Raw genomic sequence first — 16,496 nt, forward strand, 5'->3', positions numbered from 1 at the left:
GATGTGCTGAACGTTTGTGGAAGAAGCTGTGCTGTTAGCAGACATTTCATCCGCGTCGAACAGATGAAAACTGTCAGCGGTCGTTTCTCAGAGGCTTTGCTGTGACACTTTTTAGAGGACTTGATGGTTGGGTTTTCCACACAGGACCCGGTGATACGGGCTCACCAAGAAATTCTCCTTCAATCTGTCACACAGCAGGAAATGCCACACAGTGTATAACTGAAATTTGCTGCCAGTACAAAAAAAAAATGGGTTTATAGTTTCGCTAACTGGCAACAGCAGGTTTTTGAGCCTTTATTGGACAGCTTACAGTACAGACCAAAGGCAGTAACTACTGGGGAGGAGAGTAATGAGGGTGATGGCCCAGGTCACCGGAGGCCAAGGTTTTTTTCAGTCACAAATGCTGAACATTCTGCTTCTAGCTTCCTAACTGTGCTTTCTCGGGATGCACGATATATAGCGGGATTTGTATTATTGGCTGTCGACCGACATTGAGGATACGGGCAAGTAACACAGCCAATACTGCAAAGCCAAATGGTTTTTATTGATTTGATAAGCGCAGCTTCTACACAATCCGATGGAGGAGAAGAAAAAGATCACTACATCTTAGACTGTCCTACCCTAACGTGTCCATAAACTACAGGTTGAATCATTCTGTATTTGACAAACTTGAAAAGAAGTTAAAAGAAGTTGAAGGAGTAGTGCAGCGATCTAATGAAGTTTCAGGACTCGCAGATCATTTTAAATTGAATCAACAGCTGCTGAGGTGTTCTGACTTCTACTCCCTAGAAAAGATCAAGCTCCAAAAACACTGGATTCTACATTTACCAACATACAACAAATGGTTTATGTGACTGTGAATGTCCCTTTTTAAAATGCAAGTGAGCACACTTACAAGTTAATTGATTTTTAAAAAGGTATTATTTAAAAAAACAGTCTCTGGCTCCAGTGTGTGCTCAGACATGGCTCCAACCTTTTGATTCTGCAGCAGAAATGGTGCCAGTTCTGTCATTTTGGCATTAGCGAGGCTTCAAAGGTTGAATTTCTGGTCTCTTTTCTTCCTCTGTGTCCTCTCCTTGGTTTGTTTCAATTGATGGACTCGGTCTCCTTCTACATCCTGCCTTCACAGATGCAAACGAGTGTGCAGGGAAGCCCTGTGTGAACGCTCGCTCTTGCAAAAATTTGATTGGCGGATATCACTGCGACTGTTTTCGGGGATGGTCCGGACAGAACTGTGACATCAGTCAGTATTTCTTTTTAAAAGTCACTTCTACATTTCTGTCCTTCCACTGGTGTCCTCTCCCTCTGGCCATTTTAAAACCTCTCACTTCCAGGACACGCAGCTTAGGTGTAGTTTATCTTCACTCACTTTTCCCACATGTGGTAACCCGTTTCTTTCTCCGCTTGGCAAAACTCAGCTGGCAGCTGTGCCATCATGACTGAACTTGCATGCCCAGTTCCTCTCTCCGGATCCGATGCATGCCCAGTCACAATCTATTAAAGGTCTATCCGGCACTCTCTTGGCTCCACTAGTTTCTTTTTCCAATCTTTGACCTAATCTGTGCACATCCCGCAGTGTAGACTGCACCTGAAAGATGGCCCCAGAATGAATTCCTACATGGAAACGATTGAATGTTCTTCTTAATAATCAACTCTTCTTCCTCTTCAGGCAACAAAGGCTGCCATGGTCAGTGCCGGAATGGAGCAACATGCAAGGTACGGGCTTCACCCAGCTCTTTTGCACTTTGCACTGCTGCACAGACTTTAACCAAGACAAAAGTTTCACCATTTCCTCTTTTGTGTTGTCTGTAGGAGGGCCCGGGGGGTCACCGCTGCCTGTGTCCTCCCGGTTTCGTGGGCGCTCACTGCGAGATCCAGAGGAATAAGTGTGATAGCAGACCATGTCAGAACGGCGGCCAGTGTCACGCAGTGTTGGACGGATTCGTGTGTCAGTGCCCACCAGAGTTTGCTGGACAGCTGTGTGAGGTGAGTGTCATGTTCCACATCTCACAGCGCTGGATTATTGCGGATTCAGTGACTGTTAATAAGTTTCATTTAGAAGAACTTAAAATTATAGTGACATGTTTACCTTTTTAAGGTGTTTTTTCCACTTCAGGGTACAGCTCCGCTTGTCTCGACTAGACTCTACTCGATTTCTTTCTTTTTTCATTGTGGATGGTGCCTGTTAACTGGCCTTTTTGTCACCTTTTTTGAGGTTCAAAGTAAGCTGAACTGATCACTTGTAGACCACTGATTGTTCTGTGACAGTCTGATATTATCCCCTAAATGTTGGAGGATTTTTACCTAAGAAAAGTACCTGGTACAGAATGCGAGTGGAGAAAAGAAATCAGCAGATGAAAGGTCAATTCAGCAAATTGAGAAGGGGACCAGATACAAATCTGACACTTTCAATACAGCTGCCAAGACTGTGTCAACAGAGCAGCACTTAACTGTGACAGGAAGTTCAAAGCTTTAAAACTTCTTGCTCAAGCAAAGTGAGACACTAGACGGTCTCGGAGATGGACAAGAGAACATTTGAAATGCAACAGAGGATGCTCCCTTGGACAGCGGCCTCCATACAGACCCAGAGGCAGTTGTCTAAACTATGCAAGACTTTGTTCAGACAGCAGGCGAATCAGATTAAGTCAGATCTTTCACATTGTTATTTGCAAGGGATGGGATCAGATTTAAACGTCCAGACATAACAACATCTGTGTGGGTTGCCCAGTCGTTCGGATCCACCTCTGTCACTCTGAATTTGACACTTCAATACACTTTCTGGACTGAGATGCATCTGTACACATCAGATTTGAATCGTTTTTCAACCCGACCTTCAAATGTGGCTCGGATCTGATTCTCGAACATCTCGTGTCGCGTGTTTATGTTGCTGCTTCCTAAAATCAATCCGGATACAATCTGGATACGCCAGAAACGAGTCTGAGCTGGCAGTCTGAACTAGGCCACGGTTGTCATGGCAAAAACATGCCAATAAAATCAAACAATCTAAAGAAAATGTTGTTGAAACTCCTGCATGCCATGATGATGATGGGGTGAAAGGAATACGACCTTGGCAGCTTTGAATTTGGACGATATACACAAAGCGACTTGCAAAGCTGCAGAAGTCATTGCAGCAGTGATCTGAGCCAACTGTCCGTCGCAGTGTGCCAAACCATTGCTATGATCTGCCTAAAAGTTGCGTCTTACGTTATCAGCCCACTGAGCCAAGCCCAGGTGTGAGTTCTGTTGTAATTGATTACTTTATTTGGTATAGACATTACATATCGGTGTCCTTGCTGCAGCCTTTTATATTTGAAGTGTGTGTTTGAAGCTAATGTAGGTTAGCAGTGAGGAAACCGACACTTCCCCGAGTCTCTCGGGCCCTGAATGGAGGACATTGCTGGTCAGGAGCCAATCCTGTTTTAGCATCTCTACTATAAATACGAGCCTCTCTGAATGAGGTGACGCTGGATTTCTGCCCGCATACTACTGAGCTCTGATGCCTGCTATGGCACGGTGTACATTCCTGCCCTGCGGTGCCAAAACTACAACGCCTCCAGCATCATATTTCTCCGATTAGTGTCTCCTCTCCAGTCCGGGAAGATTTGGTTGTGTAATGGTGTTTCTCGCCCGATCCTTATCTGAACCATGACTTCAGAAGTATTAAGGACAACTTGAATCCCAGTGGAAATGAGCCACATTTGCTCTCTTAGTAGGTGACATGCTTGTCTTGATCATGCAAAGCCAGTTTATGAATTGTGTGGCACCCAAGACATGACATTTGTATTTTTACTGACGTCAGTTTGGTATAAAATATGTCAAGAACTGTTGCGATTGTCATGAAGTTTGGTACAGACGTTCATTATCCCCAGGTGATGTATCCTCAAGATTTTGGTGAATACACCATCTTTCTTTTGGCGCCACCAGCAGGTTGAAATTTGTTATTTAGAGAAAAATATCCAATCCAATTGCCAGAATAAATGTTGGCAAAGTACATTTCTGCAAACCACAGACAAAGTTGAAACTTGAAGTTTCTTTAGCTTCAGTTTTTCATTTCATATTGTGGCAACAGTGTGCTTATGGTCTGGTTAGGGTTAGGAAAAAAAACCTGTTTTGACTTAAGATACCACAAACCAGAAATGCGCCTGGAGACGGCCCAACTTCTTCTCAAAAATATCTGCTGTGTTCGGGCACAGACTGAGCTGGAAATTTCCATAAAGCGGTTTCACGCTTACAAATGTTGAAGCGCAGTGTCGAACTGTGTCACTGGCTTTGCAGCTGTGTGCAACTCCACCACCGTTCCCTCCACCTCCTGAAATGAAAGGTCATAGACGTGTAACCTGAAAGTGATTAAGAATGAATTTTTAAATCTCCTGCAGACAGGTAGAATCCTTTTGAACGGTACAAGCAACCACCAAAAGTCTTCAAAGTTTTATTGCAGAATGTAATTTTTATGGTTGGCCACGAGATAAATCATGATGCCTTGTGGTTTGAATAAATTCTCCACCTGTCTGCTACAATGAAAAACGTCCTCTGACCGCCGTGAACAGTGCAACCGGTTACATTAATGTGCAGAAGATTTATAGCCACTCTTGCCCTCAGACACGATCCCCTGACCACACACGTGCAAATAGAGAGGAGAGAAAAACGTATCTGGCCCTGACACTTGGAGTAAAATAAACTGAGTGTGACCACAGACTTCACCCACCCTGTCGCCCCACTCTTAACTCTCTCCTTCAGCACCTTAAATGGCGAAGGGGTGCATCTCAGAGTTTACGCACAGTAGGCGTCTGTTTACATAGACGGAGAGATTTTCACTCCAACCTGTGTTGCAGCGTGTAGAAACGGTAAAAAATGTCACCGCGGCCTCCAGTCGGGTGCTTTCTGTGTCACGGTGGTATGACAGATGATTTATCTTTATTATATTCACTGTGCCTCTGCATGATGTTGGACCAGAGTCAACGCTCACCCTCATAATGGGCTCTCTGTCTCTTCGCTGCTCACTTTCTCTTTCTCTTTCTCTCTCTCCTTCTTCTGCCAGGCTTCTGTCTCACAATAATCTTGCAAGATTAAGCAGGGCAGAGATGTAAAACCGAATGCGTGGATTCCCTTGATGAGCTTAGGGAAAGTTTCTGAGGCTTTACAACGCTCCACTTACTTTCGATTTGCTCCGAACAGCGGCGGTGGCTTGAGCCGAGTTAAGCCGCTCACCTACGTAGACTTTAGATCTGCTTTATCCATTGCTCATTTGGCTTCACTTGTTCGACTAATCATTGTAGTGAGGTGATGACGTTTGGTGAACCGAGTCAGTGTGACAGCAGCAGTCTACAGTAGCAGGCCTGTCGCCAAAGATCAGCTCAGATCGATTGATAACAAGGAAACCGTCTCATCTCCCACAACTGCTGTCAGGGAGACTTTTGGCAAGTCACCATAGCTCCATCCGATCCAGTGGAGCTGCTCATTGGCAGGAGAGGGTTGTTGTTGTCAGTCAACACTTGTGAAGGAGTGTGTTGGTGCTGCTTATCTCTAACATGTGAGTTTGTGAAACTTTTTGATTGTCGGATAAGAATTTCAACAGCTTTGCTTGGATAAATAATATATTTTTAGAAAATGAAAATAATCAGCTGAGAGACGCTAAAATACTAAGTGTCTCACCTGATGGTGAACCCACAGCCATTTCATCCATTTTTAATATAAACACCTTGATTTGTTTCAGTTCTTCAATTTGATCTGTATATATTGTTTGTAATGTAAATACGATATTTTTCTCTCCTCAGATCTCCAGCTGGTCGCCCTCAGATGCTTGTGAGCCAAACCCTTGTGAGAATGAGGCCAAGTGCCACAGCATGGACCAGGACTTTTACTGCGCCTGTCCTGAAGGCTACGAGGGGAAGACGTGTGAACGGCTCAGGGATGACTGCCAAACCACCCCGTGTCAAGGTGACTGAAGTCGACTGCAATCATGAACCGATATTAAACAAACCGTTTAATTAAAGAAAAGTAATGAAACCTTTCTTGTTTGTCTCGCAGTCATTGACAGCTGCACGGTTGCTATAGCAACCAACGACTCGGCCGGAGTGCGGCACATCTCCTCCAACGTCTGCGGTCCGCGAGGACGCTGCATCAGCCAGCCGGCCGGAAACTTCACCTGCGAGTGCGAGCCGGGTTTCAGCGGCATCTACTGTCATGAAAGTACGTGGAGACTTTGGATTGATTACAACTGCATCATAGTGTGTAGTAGAACTTTTTATGAAGATTTAATTACTTATAAACTAGATAAAATAAAGAATAACCGAAAATCTTTATTAAAAATGGAAAAACATGTTTCGAGGCCTGCTGAAAGTATGTTGTCTCTCTAACCTGACTTTTTCCAGATATCAACGACTGCCTCGAGAATCCCTGTGGAAATGGAGGGACCTGCATCGATGGAGTGAACTCCTTTCAGTGCTTCTGTCCGGAGGGCTGGGAGGGCCGACTGTGCGACCTCAGTGAGTTCCTTGCCTCCAACAAAATACAGTTATTCATCTTCACAGTCAGTCTGTGCAGCATTTTAAACAAAATCTCTGCGGTAGAGCTGTTTTTTTTTTTTTTTTTAACTAAATCAAAGACGGGTTTGGGAAAATTCTAATCATGTAAATCTTCCTCAGATGTCAACGAGTGCCGACACAACCCGTGCAAGAACGGCGGGCGCTGCGTCGACCTGGTGAACGACTTCTACTGCGAGTGTGCCGACAACTGGAAGGGCAAGACCTGCCATTCCCGTGAGTCATGTGGACTGTGTGTTAATGTGTGTGTTTATGTTCAGAGCCGGCTGTGGCCCCGACTCCACCGCGCTACACATCTTTGTATGTTTTGACAACTGAAATATGTTTACGTGATGTCTGCGCTGAGCGTATGAACAATCCTGTCTTACTATTGCTATGAATAGTCGCCTGAAGATGGTGTGTGACCTCGATGTTTCTTTGTAATCCGGCCAGGCGAGAGCCAGTGTGACGCAACCACCTGCAGTAATGGAGGCACCTGCTACGACCACGGGGATGCCTTCCGCTGCGCCTGCCCACCTGGCTGGGGAGGAAACACATGCAACCTAGGTGAGGCCTCAGGATGGAGTCTGTCGAGGTTCGAGGAAGCGAGTGATTGATGGTGTAGCTTACAGATTTACGGGGGTTTGCCGAATTTAAAATGCCTCAGATATTATTCTGCATTTTAAAGATTTGATCATTCTTGTAGGGAAGAGGGGTCAGTTTGTTTTGCCTGAACCAGGATTAAATCCTTACCAAGGGACAAGACAAAATTCAGAGTCTATCAGCAACTCTTTACAAGCCTTATGTTACTGACAATGTGTTTCTACAATGTTAATGATTTAAGATCCTGAGGTGATATGTACAAATCAGGTTAGATAACGTCAAGAAAATAGCGACGTTATAGTGTCGTGTTGTCTTGCAAAAACCTGTGTCATCTTTGATTTACTGCGTGAGGATGCTGTGTAGATGTTTACTCTATTTCTGTGATGTCTGACTAATACCTTCTCTTCCCACAGCCAAGAACAGCACATGCGCCTCCAGTCCTTGTTCCAACGGTGGAACCTGTGTGGGAGGAGGAGACACCTTCACTTGCATCTGCAAAGAGGGCTGGGAAGGCCCAACCTGCGGCCAAAGTACGTTTCTCTATGTAGCTTTGCATATAACTCACCATGCTCTCAGCTGTAGGTACTTCAGTATCATCTGACCCACACAGAATGATTATTTTGTGACTGTGGGTTGGATTATTTGGTTTACTGTATTTTATTAAATGACCTGCATACAGCTAGAAGCTTTAAAGACAAGCTAATGTGTGATTTGTCCAAGACTGCAAACTTTGACAGTAGTATTTAAAGGGATAGTTGGGGTACCTCAAAAAACCATCACTTCAAGGCCCCACAGTTATGGGACTTCGCTGTGATGCAATAATACAAGTGGTATAGAAGAAGAGATTATAGATTATATTTTTTATAAATAGTTTTGCCTGGTGGGAATGATCATTTTTGCATCACAGTCTACATTTTCACTGAATAAACTATTAAAAAACAATTGTTGGGTTCTGAATAAAACAAACTACGAACGATAGATTAAAATGAAAGCTTCGAACACTATATGAAGATTGACATAACTATGAAGGAAACCAACAGTGAGTCTTTTTTTGTAGAAACTCAACACTAAATGTCTCTTTTTTTGGTGTTCTCTTCCACAGATACCAACGACTGCAACCCTCATCCATGGTATGTCCCGTTTCCTCCCTCACACCACACTCCTGTGGCGTAACCAAACCTTTCCCCCCTTTTTATCCCCGTCCTCCTGCCTCCCTCATCTCCACACTTCACACAGGCCTCGCAGGCTGGAGGGGTGAAGGGCCGCTAAAAGCAGTGGAAGTTGTCCTTAAATCAAGCCTCAAAGGGGCATCTCTCAGAGTAGGGGGGGTTGCGCTTGGATATTGAATAGAAGGTGGAGAGAGAGGTTTTTCTGGGGGGGGGGGGGGCAAGACTCCCACCTTCCCCATGGTGAATGCAGGTGGGGGGTGTAGAGGCGGGGGGTGAGGGCATACGTGTCCATTCTTCCCGTGCGACCTGGGGGGGAGCTCGGCTTTGAGGAGGCATGATGAGAGGAGGGGAGGGGAGGGACTGGACACGGCAATTAGCATCTGAAAGGTGGAGGCTTGTATTGATGAGTTGAATTGAGGCTTGTGACCCCCCTCTACCGTCACCACATACACACACACACACACTGACACACACACACACACACACACACACACACACAAACGATGTGCTTTGTTGCAGCTGGAAAGGATGTGGCTCTTAACGTTTTTTATTTCTTCCCTCTCTCAGTTACAACGGCGGCATCTGTGTGGACGGAGTCAACTGGTTTCGGTGCGAGTGCGCTCCCGGTTTCGCCGGACCAGACTGCAGAATCAGTGAGTGAAGAGGCTGTGTTGTACTCAATCATACAACATAGCAATAACAATGAGGTATAATCAAGAGGATGGATGGATGGAGTGAGGAAAGACCTTTAAGTAAAAAGGGGAGGACAAGGAGGAGATGGACACATTGACACCTAAATGTAAGACCGGGACGCCGCCCTCTCCCTTTTTCTCGATCCTTTAACGCCTCGGGGGTCAGAGGTCGTCCCTCCTCCATACTCTCAGAGTCACACAAACACACACGGAAGACAAATTACCCAGTGACCCTGAAATTCTTCTTCTCTGCTCCTTTGTCTGGGCCGGATAGCATTCACCTTTTCTGTCAGGCTTGAATTTGAGAATTCTCGTCCAGGCCGTGTTCATGTGGGATCAGGGTGACAATGGCCGACATTCCCAGTGATTCTGGTGGGAAGGCACAATTGATGTGTGTCGCTCAAAAAGCTGATGGGTTGGTAGTTAATCGTATGGAGACTCGGCTCATTTATGAAGTTAAATGTGGGGATTTGAACTGTACAGTTCTTGGGTTTAATCCTAGATTTATTTCGCCATAACTGAACGCTTTTTGATCTGACTGTAATGAGATGATCGGCAGAGTTGGTAATACGAGGCAAAAACATGACTGCCATGCGAAATGTTGGTGTTTTTGATGAGTCTAAAGAGTTTTATTCATTTGGAGCCTTTCAAGTCACAATCTGAATATCATGTTATGTTATTGGTGGCACACAGAGTCACACAGTTCACCAATAACGAGCTGCCTTGACAGTGCCGCCCTTCAAGGGAACAGAGAAGTTTGTGTTGAGATGGTGACCCCAGAGTGACAAACGAGTGACCACTTTAACCCAAACCAGGATCTTTCCCTAACCCTGGAAACCCCTAAACCAAGAGCCACATCGTTATCACATGAAACATAATTGGTACGACGTGCACGACATAGAAAATTGTACTAATCTCAAAAGAGTTTTGCATATCTACAGCTAGCATCTCCTCTGTTGGAATATAACCAGTTCCACAAAAGAGGAATGGTTATTCCTTCTTCGATATGACAAATTCGGCTGTGCCACTCTGTGGTGTGACCAGGCCTTTACTCAGATAGTCTTGCAGACATTGTCCCAACAGTACAAGTTACGTTGGGAAGACGTCTTGCCAACGTCTTTCTAATTAGCCAACGCTCCCCATATTACATCTTTTCCAACGTAACTCCATCTCTGTGAGACGTATTGGTGCTATTGGGGTACTTGTCTATCACAGGTCATGAGGTAAAACATGTCAGGATCCAGGGTCTGGTGCCTAACCTACATTTTATGCTCTTTGTCCATTCACAGATATAAACGAGTGCCAGTCTTCACCCTGTGCCTACGGTGCCACCTGTGTGGACGAGATCAACGGTTTCCGCTGCATCTGTCCGCTCGGTAGAACAGGAGTCCGATGCCAAGAGTGTAAATACATCTCTGTTCAAATGATATTTAACTCATTGATTCACTCCCATCTTGTGATTTATGGAGCCAAAGTTTGGATTCTTGTTAATGGAGAATTCTGAAAGTCGACGTCCGGCTACAGAAGTTAAACGTTCCTCTTGGTTTCTGTCTGTGTGTAGTCGTAGGTATTGGGAAGACTTGCCACTACGCTGGGCTGCAGTTTCCCCACAGCAGCCGCTGGGAGGAAGAGTGTAACAGCTGCCATTGCATCAATGGCAAAGTGGAGTGTTCAAAGGTAACACAGCCCTTCTTAAAGCAGTGACAGCAAATGAATTAATGCATTAACACATGCTGGTTTTCATAAATAGGCAACACACAGGGTAGCTGAACATTTTGACCCTGTGACACCAGGTGCTGTGTGGTCGTCGCCCCTGCCGGCTCCAGTCATCAGGCCAGGACCAGAAGCAGCAGGCCTGCCCGGCAGGACGAGAGTGTGTGGAGCACAGCTACCTCACCTGCTTCTCTCCCCCGTGCAATGAGTGGGGGGTTTGTTCCATGGCTGGACCCTCACCTCCACAAGCAACCACCAAGTGCCAGCCGAACAGCGGGCATTTGGACAACAGCTGTGGCCGCATAACACTTGTTTTCAACAGAGACAAAGTACCACCAGTGAGTCATCTCTTCACTTAGAACTTGTCTCATTGCAGTCGTGCAGTCCTGAGCACACTTTGGGTTTTGTTTTGTTGCTGATCAGTGTGCGTATGTGTGTGAATATGCAGGGAACAACAGTGGAGAACATCTGCTATGAGCTGAGGTATCTTCCTGACACCCGAAGCTTGGCAAAAGACCACGACCTTCTCCTGCTGTGTGACCTCTCTAATTCGAATCAGGATGCTGTAGAGGTGGCGATAGTAAGTGAATGATCAAAATTAGCTTGAATTAGAATTTGTGTATGATCCTTTTCTCTTTTCTTGGCTCTTTTTCGACCTATAATAAATTGAATGAAGAGATATTTAATATTCAAACTGATAAACTTGATGAGGCAGGAAAAGTGAACCTATCTAACCCTTTTCGCCTTTTCTAAACCTCTAGTGTTTGACTGTTATTTTTTAGTTGTTGTTTTAGGCTATTTAGACTATAAGAATATGATCTAAGCATTAACACTATGTCAGCTTTATAACAGATTTTGCCAGCCATTTTGTCTCATTTCTTCCTTTTCTGGTTCTCAGTCTTTCCAGCCAGAGGATCTACCAGACCACAGTCTGATCCAGCAGGCAGCCAGCGCCATAGTGGGCACCTTGTCCAAGCGGCACAACAGCACCGTCATGCTGGCAGTCATTGAGGTCAAAGTGGAAACACAGGTCATGCCCCCCTCAGTGGGTGAGTAATAATTAACATAGGTGTCCCACAAGGGTGTGTTATCGGCCCTGTTCAGTTCCTCATTTTCATACTTCCACTGATTTTCATGATCTTGATGTCCACAGATTACCTGGTGCCTGTACTATGCGTGATCTTCTGCCTGCTCTGCCTCTTCTGCATCATTGTGTGCGTCTGGTGGACGCGCAAACGGAGAAAAGAGCGTGAGAGGAACATGAGATCAGCCGCTGACGACAACGTGAACAACCAGTTGCAGCCACTTCGGCTCATCGTGGGACGTCAGCAGCAGCAGCTGAAAGAAAGCAACAGGGAGGCCGAGCAGGAGCGCAAAAAGCTCATGGGCCCCTCCTATCGGACGTGTGAGGGGGAGGAGGAGGAGGATGAGGAGGAGGAGGAGACGGAAGGCGAGCTTGAGCTCGAGGATGAGTGTGGTGGAGCAGAGGCGGGAAAGCAGCCCGTTAGCAAATACTCTAAGACTGCAGTGCAGTCCAGTGGGGGATTGATCTGTACCCTGCACAGCTCCAGTTCACCCCTCAAAGCACCCCACCGGACCCCAGGCTACAGCCCCAAAGACAACCGCTGGAAAAATGTCAGTGCCGCCTTGACTGGTCAGAAAGACCTCAGAGACCATTGTGTATAAGAAATTTAAACAAAGGACTCGCGCTGTGGAAGCGAGAGAAGCTGCGAGGCAGCGACCACTCTTATTTTTGGACTACTTTTGGGAAGAAAAAAAGGCTTTGTGTTTTAAAAAGCCGTTCTTTGCTTTGATTTAATATTTTTGTCACTGTCGCCTGAAATTATTTTTGATTCAGGAGGCTAGAGCACAGTGAACATCCTTTTTTGCTTCTGTTCACTTATTTTCTTTTAATAATGTACAAAAGGAGCTGAAATGTTACCAGGAGGCAAAAGAAGCTCTCTGCAATTTTTGTTTATGGATTTGTACCATTAAAGAAACGATGAATCATCGAAAAGGAGATAAAAAAAAAAAAACAACCTGTATAAAGATGTTTTTTGTTTACAGAAGATTATGATTTTGTTGAATTGTCAGCGGGCTCCTGTTCAGTGTCTGTGGGGAGGGGGGGGGCAGACACACACACTAAAGGGACAGTAAAGGAAGAGTTTTGAGGGAAATGGACTGTTGCAGCCACAGTAACAGAGGAAACCCTCCCTTTGCTCTGTCTCTTTCCGGCTTTGCCCACCAATCCACCTGTGGCCGTCATATGCGCCAGCCTTACCAAAACACTTGGCCTGGAGGGGAGAGGGGACAGAAACCCCAGTGCCTACTATGTGGCCTTCCATTTTTTTCTCCTGTCTCTCAGTTGTCTTGGCTGAAAGCTCTGTTTGAGGATTTTTTGCAGTATTTGAGTTGGTAGCAAGTGCCTTTCTACGAGCCCCGCGTCGAGGCTCCAAGTCGCGCTGCCCAGTTTGACCTCCTTGTTCTCAAATCTCAAAGGGATATAAGTGTACATTTAAAGAGTTCAATTTCACAGCAACGCCATTCAAGGTATTTGATCAAAACAGAAATGAATACTCTGTACATATGTGTAAATACTAAAGGAGTCGCTGTGTATATTTGAAATAAGTAACTTAAAGACAAGTCACATTTTTATTATTATTATTATTATTATTGTTATTATTATTATTATTATTATTATTATGACTGATATTATTTTTATTTTTTTTACAATGCCATTCCTTTTATTTATGCCAGTCAAGATAGGCACGTTTTATAACACTTCATATCCAGAGTCCCACAGTTAAGAGTCTTTACAATGAGGTACCACCTATGAGGGAATTTCTGAAGGGTTTATATATGGTTTGTCACGACGATGCATTTCTTTTTTTTTTTTTGTGGAAAAACTGTTGCATGAACGGTTTTGGCCGTGTCTTAGGTGATTTTTAGTTAGAAATTCAACATTATACCCTGACTGTAAAATGACTTTCATCAGGAAAACAAAAACATTGCTCCTCATTGGTCCACCATTACTAGATCTGGTCTTTATTATTTTAATTTGGATGCATATAAGTCCCAATTATTTTGTACTTTAATTTTCTCCATTAAAGGAAACCTGTAGTGGTATCCGGAAGATGCAAATCGATTGACTGTGTTCTTAGCATTTCATAGCTGCATTACAAAACAGACAACACTTCGATAATTTGGGAAAACTGTATCAAATGAGGCAGAAAACAGCTTCCATACTGTTCTTTAAAAGCAGGAACTTCCAAGAAAGTTGTCTTCTTGGCCACTCCTTAATCAGTGATGTTGCTGCGACTGTTTTCCTGACGAGGAATCTAAAAATGAAGGGTCATTACGTCGCCGAATCTCACTTTGGTGCCAGACTGTGGTGACAGCTGTATTGAAGTCTATGGGAGATGTGTGGAGAAACACACTATAACCCAATATGTCTACGTCGTATGACTTCTGATGAAGAAATGCCTCCAGAAAATGAAAGACATTTCAGGGAGTAGAATAACCACTGATTTCTTTTAGACACGTTGCTCAGCCCTGTCAACCACTACCACCATCTACTCTCTGAAGTTTATTCTTTATTTTCTTGGGGCATTTCTTCATCAGAAGTCACAAGATGTAGATATGTTGGGTTTCAGTATGTTTCTCTACACTCACCCTGATCCTCCACCTCCCACAGCCTGGCACCAAAGCGAGAATCGTTAACTTAATGACCCTTCTTTCTTTTTTAGGTTCCCCGAAAGCTAAGGGAGAACGTCCACTGTGACATCACGAGAAGGGGTGTGGCCAGATGTTACTTTATTGCAACTTCAGGGTTTTTCTTCCCTTAGAAAGCGGAGCTTCTACTTCTGCGGTATTTGATCCAGTCGTTACCTCCCATTGGACTCTCTCATTTTTAACTTGCTTTCTATTAGAAATGCCACCGATTTTTCTTTTTTCTGTTATTTAATCAGAAGAATAATTCAGCGGTAGTGTTGCAAAGCTGCCGACATCACAGCCTTAAAAAAGCTCTCAAACCATTTCTAAACCCATCTCAAACCCTTTTGTTTCAGGTGCCTTAATGTAACGAGCAATGCATTATTTGTGTAATCAATGGTCATCTTTTTATGTTGTTGGTTTGTTTTCACTATTAAGGAAAGTAACTCTTTAAAACATTGTGTGTTGTATAGCGGCGTGTTTTATTCGCCTGAGTAAAGTGCTCTCCTCGTCTCACTTTGCTATCACGGAGATTTCTGGAATAAAACGCCCGACGGAGGATTTATAGAAAAAGTAAAGAAGAACAGTCCACCGTGGCTCTTTTTGAGTGTCAGGAATGTGGCTGTCAGTAGGTCAAATGTGGAAATCATGCATTAGCTTCATGTTTGGTTTAAAGGCTTTAATGAAGGGAACAATATTTGCAGATGTTTTTGCTACCATGCAGATGTTTTGTTTGTTTTGTTTTGTTGTTTTTTTTTGTTTTTTTTTAAGTTACCAACTCGGTTCAAAATGACCCCTTTTCATATCATGTCACTGTCTCAAAAACGCCATCGTATTTTCTGTAAATGGGACACAGCAAAATAAAGAATTAAAGATGCATCACTGCTGGTGTTAAAAGCTGAATATGCATATTGTATACATTTTATTCTACAATGGACATGAGTTAATTTTATACAAAGTGAAAAGGTTTTCCATTATTTTAGTGGATGTTTCATTGTTCTAAATAATCATCCCAGTTATTTATTAAAGCAGTTTTGACACATCTTGATGGCGCTTGTAATATTTGGTCTGCAGTACACAACACTGAAATGTAACTGTCCGGTAAGCATCGAACAGCTGGATGAGGCCGTGGCAGAGGAAATCTGAGTTCACAAAACACTTTGAAGTGAAGGTGCACTTACTTCGTGCTGGAGCTTTCGACCATCCTTCATCAGCCGATTGAGTTTGCTCTGTCATGCTGATGTCGATGCTCGTACTTTTCCATTCAGAACTTCTTATTGTAGGAGCTTTTATCCATGCTTAAAAATCGATCTTCAGTTCATCCTTAACTTTAGAAACAGCTGTTGACAAACCCTTGAAGGGGCACTATGTAGCTTTAGAGAAGAAATTCACTCAGAATTGTAATGTTTACAGTATTAATGAGGTAATAACACGAACTAAGACATATTTATTTTTTATATAACTGAATAAACAAGCTGCTCTCAGAGGAAAATATGGTCTAGAACAGTGGCAGGGTCCGCCACATATAAACAAAGTAAAACAGTGTGAAACTGTGTTGTCCTTTAAGGTCAGTTTGTTTATTCAGTCATGAAAACAAAGAGAGTTTCTTAACTTGGTTTGTTAAGGCATAATCAGTCAATGAGATCTCTGCACCAAGAGTATTAGAGTGCACCTTTAATGTGTGCCTGTTTTATATTGAGTGTATTCAACATGGATCAGGTGCTGATTTTGCATTGGTAAATCCATTGTGTTCAGTTAAAACTCCTTTTTTAAGTAAAAAAAAACATTTTGGTTTATTTTCCTAAGAAAATTCTGCTGTAATTGAATCTGCAGTGTTAATTTACGCAACAAAGTTGTGTATCATGACACAAATTGAAAACATCCCATCATCCAATTACAATTAGACATTTAGATTATCATGTCACCTTATCTTAAAGCTGCAGTAATTAATATTTTTGTACTAATAACTGTACAATATGAGAGGTTGCTTGCATTGAGAAACCAACAGGGAATTATTACCGGAACTGACTTTTAGCGTCTTTCAGCTTATTGTTTTGGTTTAAAGATTTTAAAGTAAAACTGTTCAC

The 16,496-nt window shown here is 43.6% G+C and overlaps 1 protein-coding gene across 3 annotated transcripts in view; it reads left to right on the forward strand.

Moving 5' to 3' along the window:
* The window catches only part of jag2b (jagged canonical Notch ligand 2b), a 50,016-nt gene extending 34,559 nt beyond the window's left edge, over window positions 1-15,457 (forward strand). For 2 of the 3 annotated variants that reach the window (XM_084378030.1, XM_084378032.1), the window contains 17 exons: window positions 1,130-1,243; window positions 1,670-1,716; window positions 1,813-1,986; window positions 5,775-5,937; window positions 6,028-6,189; window positions 6,372-6,485; window positions 6,645-6,758; window positions 6,975-7,088; window positions 7,538-7,654; window positions 8,227-8,254; window positions 8,861-8,946; window positions 10,275-10,388; window positions 10,547-10,662; window positions 10,779-11,036; window positions 11,147-11,278; window positions 11,597-11,747; window positions 11,852-15,457. In XM_084378030.1, coding sequence (XP_084234156.1) covers window positions 1,130-1,243; window positions 1,670-1,716; window positions 1,813-1,986; window positions 5,775-5,937; window positions 6,028-6,189; window positions 6,372-6,485; window positions 6,645-6,758; window positions 6,975-7,088; window positions 7,538-7,654; window positions 8,227-8,254; window positions 8,861-8,946; window positions 10,275-10,388; window positions 10,547-10,662; window positions 10,779-11,036; window positions 11,147-11,278; window positions 11,597-11,747; window positions 11,852-12,384 — 2,537 coding nt within the window. In that variant the 3' untranslated portion in view covers window positions 12,385-15,457. The remainder of the gene's footprint in view (window positions 1-1,129; window positions 1,244-1,669; window positions 1,717-1,812; window positions 1,987-5,774; window positions 5,938-6,027; window positions 6,190-6,371; window positions 6,486-6,644; window positions 6,759-6,974; window positions 7,089-7,537; window positions 7,655-8,226; window positions 8,255-8,860; window positions 8,947-10,274; window positions 10,389-10,546; window positions 10,663-10,778; window positions 11,037-11,146; window positions 11,279-11,596; window positions 11,748-11,851) is intronic. The other variant, XM_084378031.1, reaches the window with a different exon arrangement.
* The last annotated feature ends 1,039 nt before the right edge of the window (window positions 15,458-16,496 follow it).

This window comes from Pagrus pagrus, assembly GCF_965226575.1.
Source record: "Pagrus pagrus genome assembly, chromosome: 16".
Taxonomy (NCBI): Eukaryota; Metazoa; Chordata; class Actinopteri; order Spariformes; family Sparidae; genus Pagrus; species Pagrus pagrus.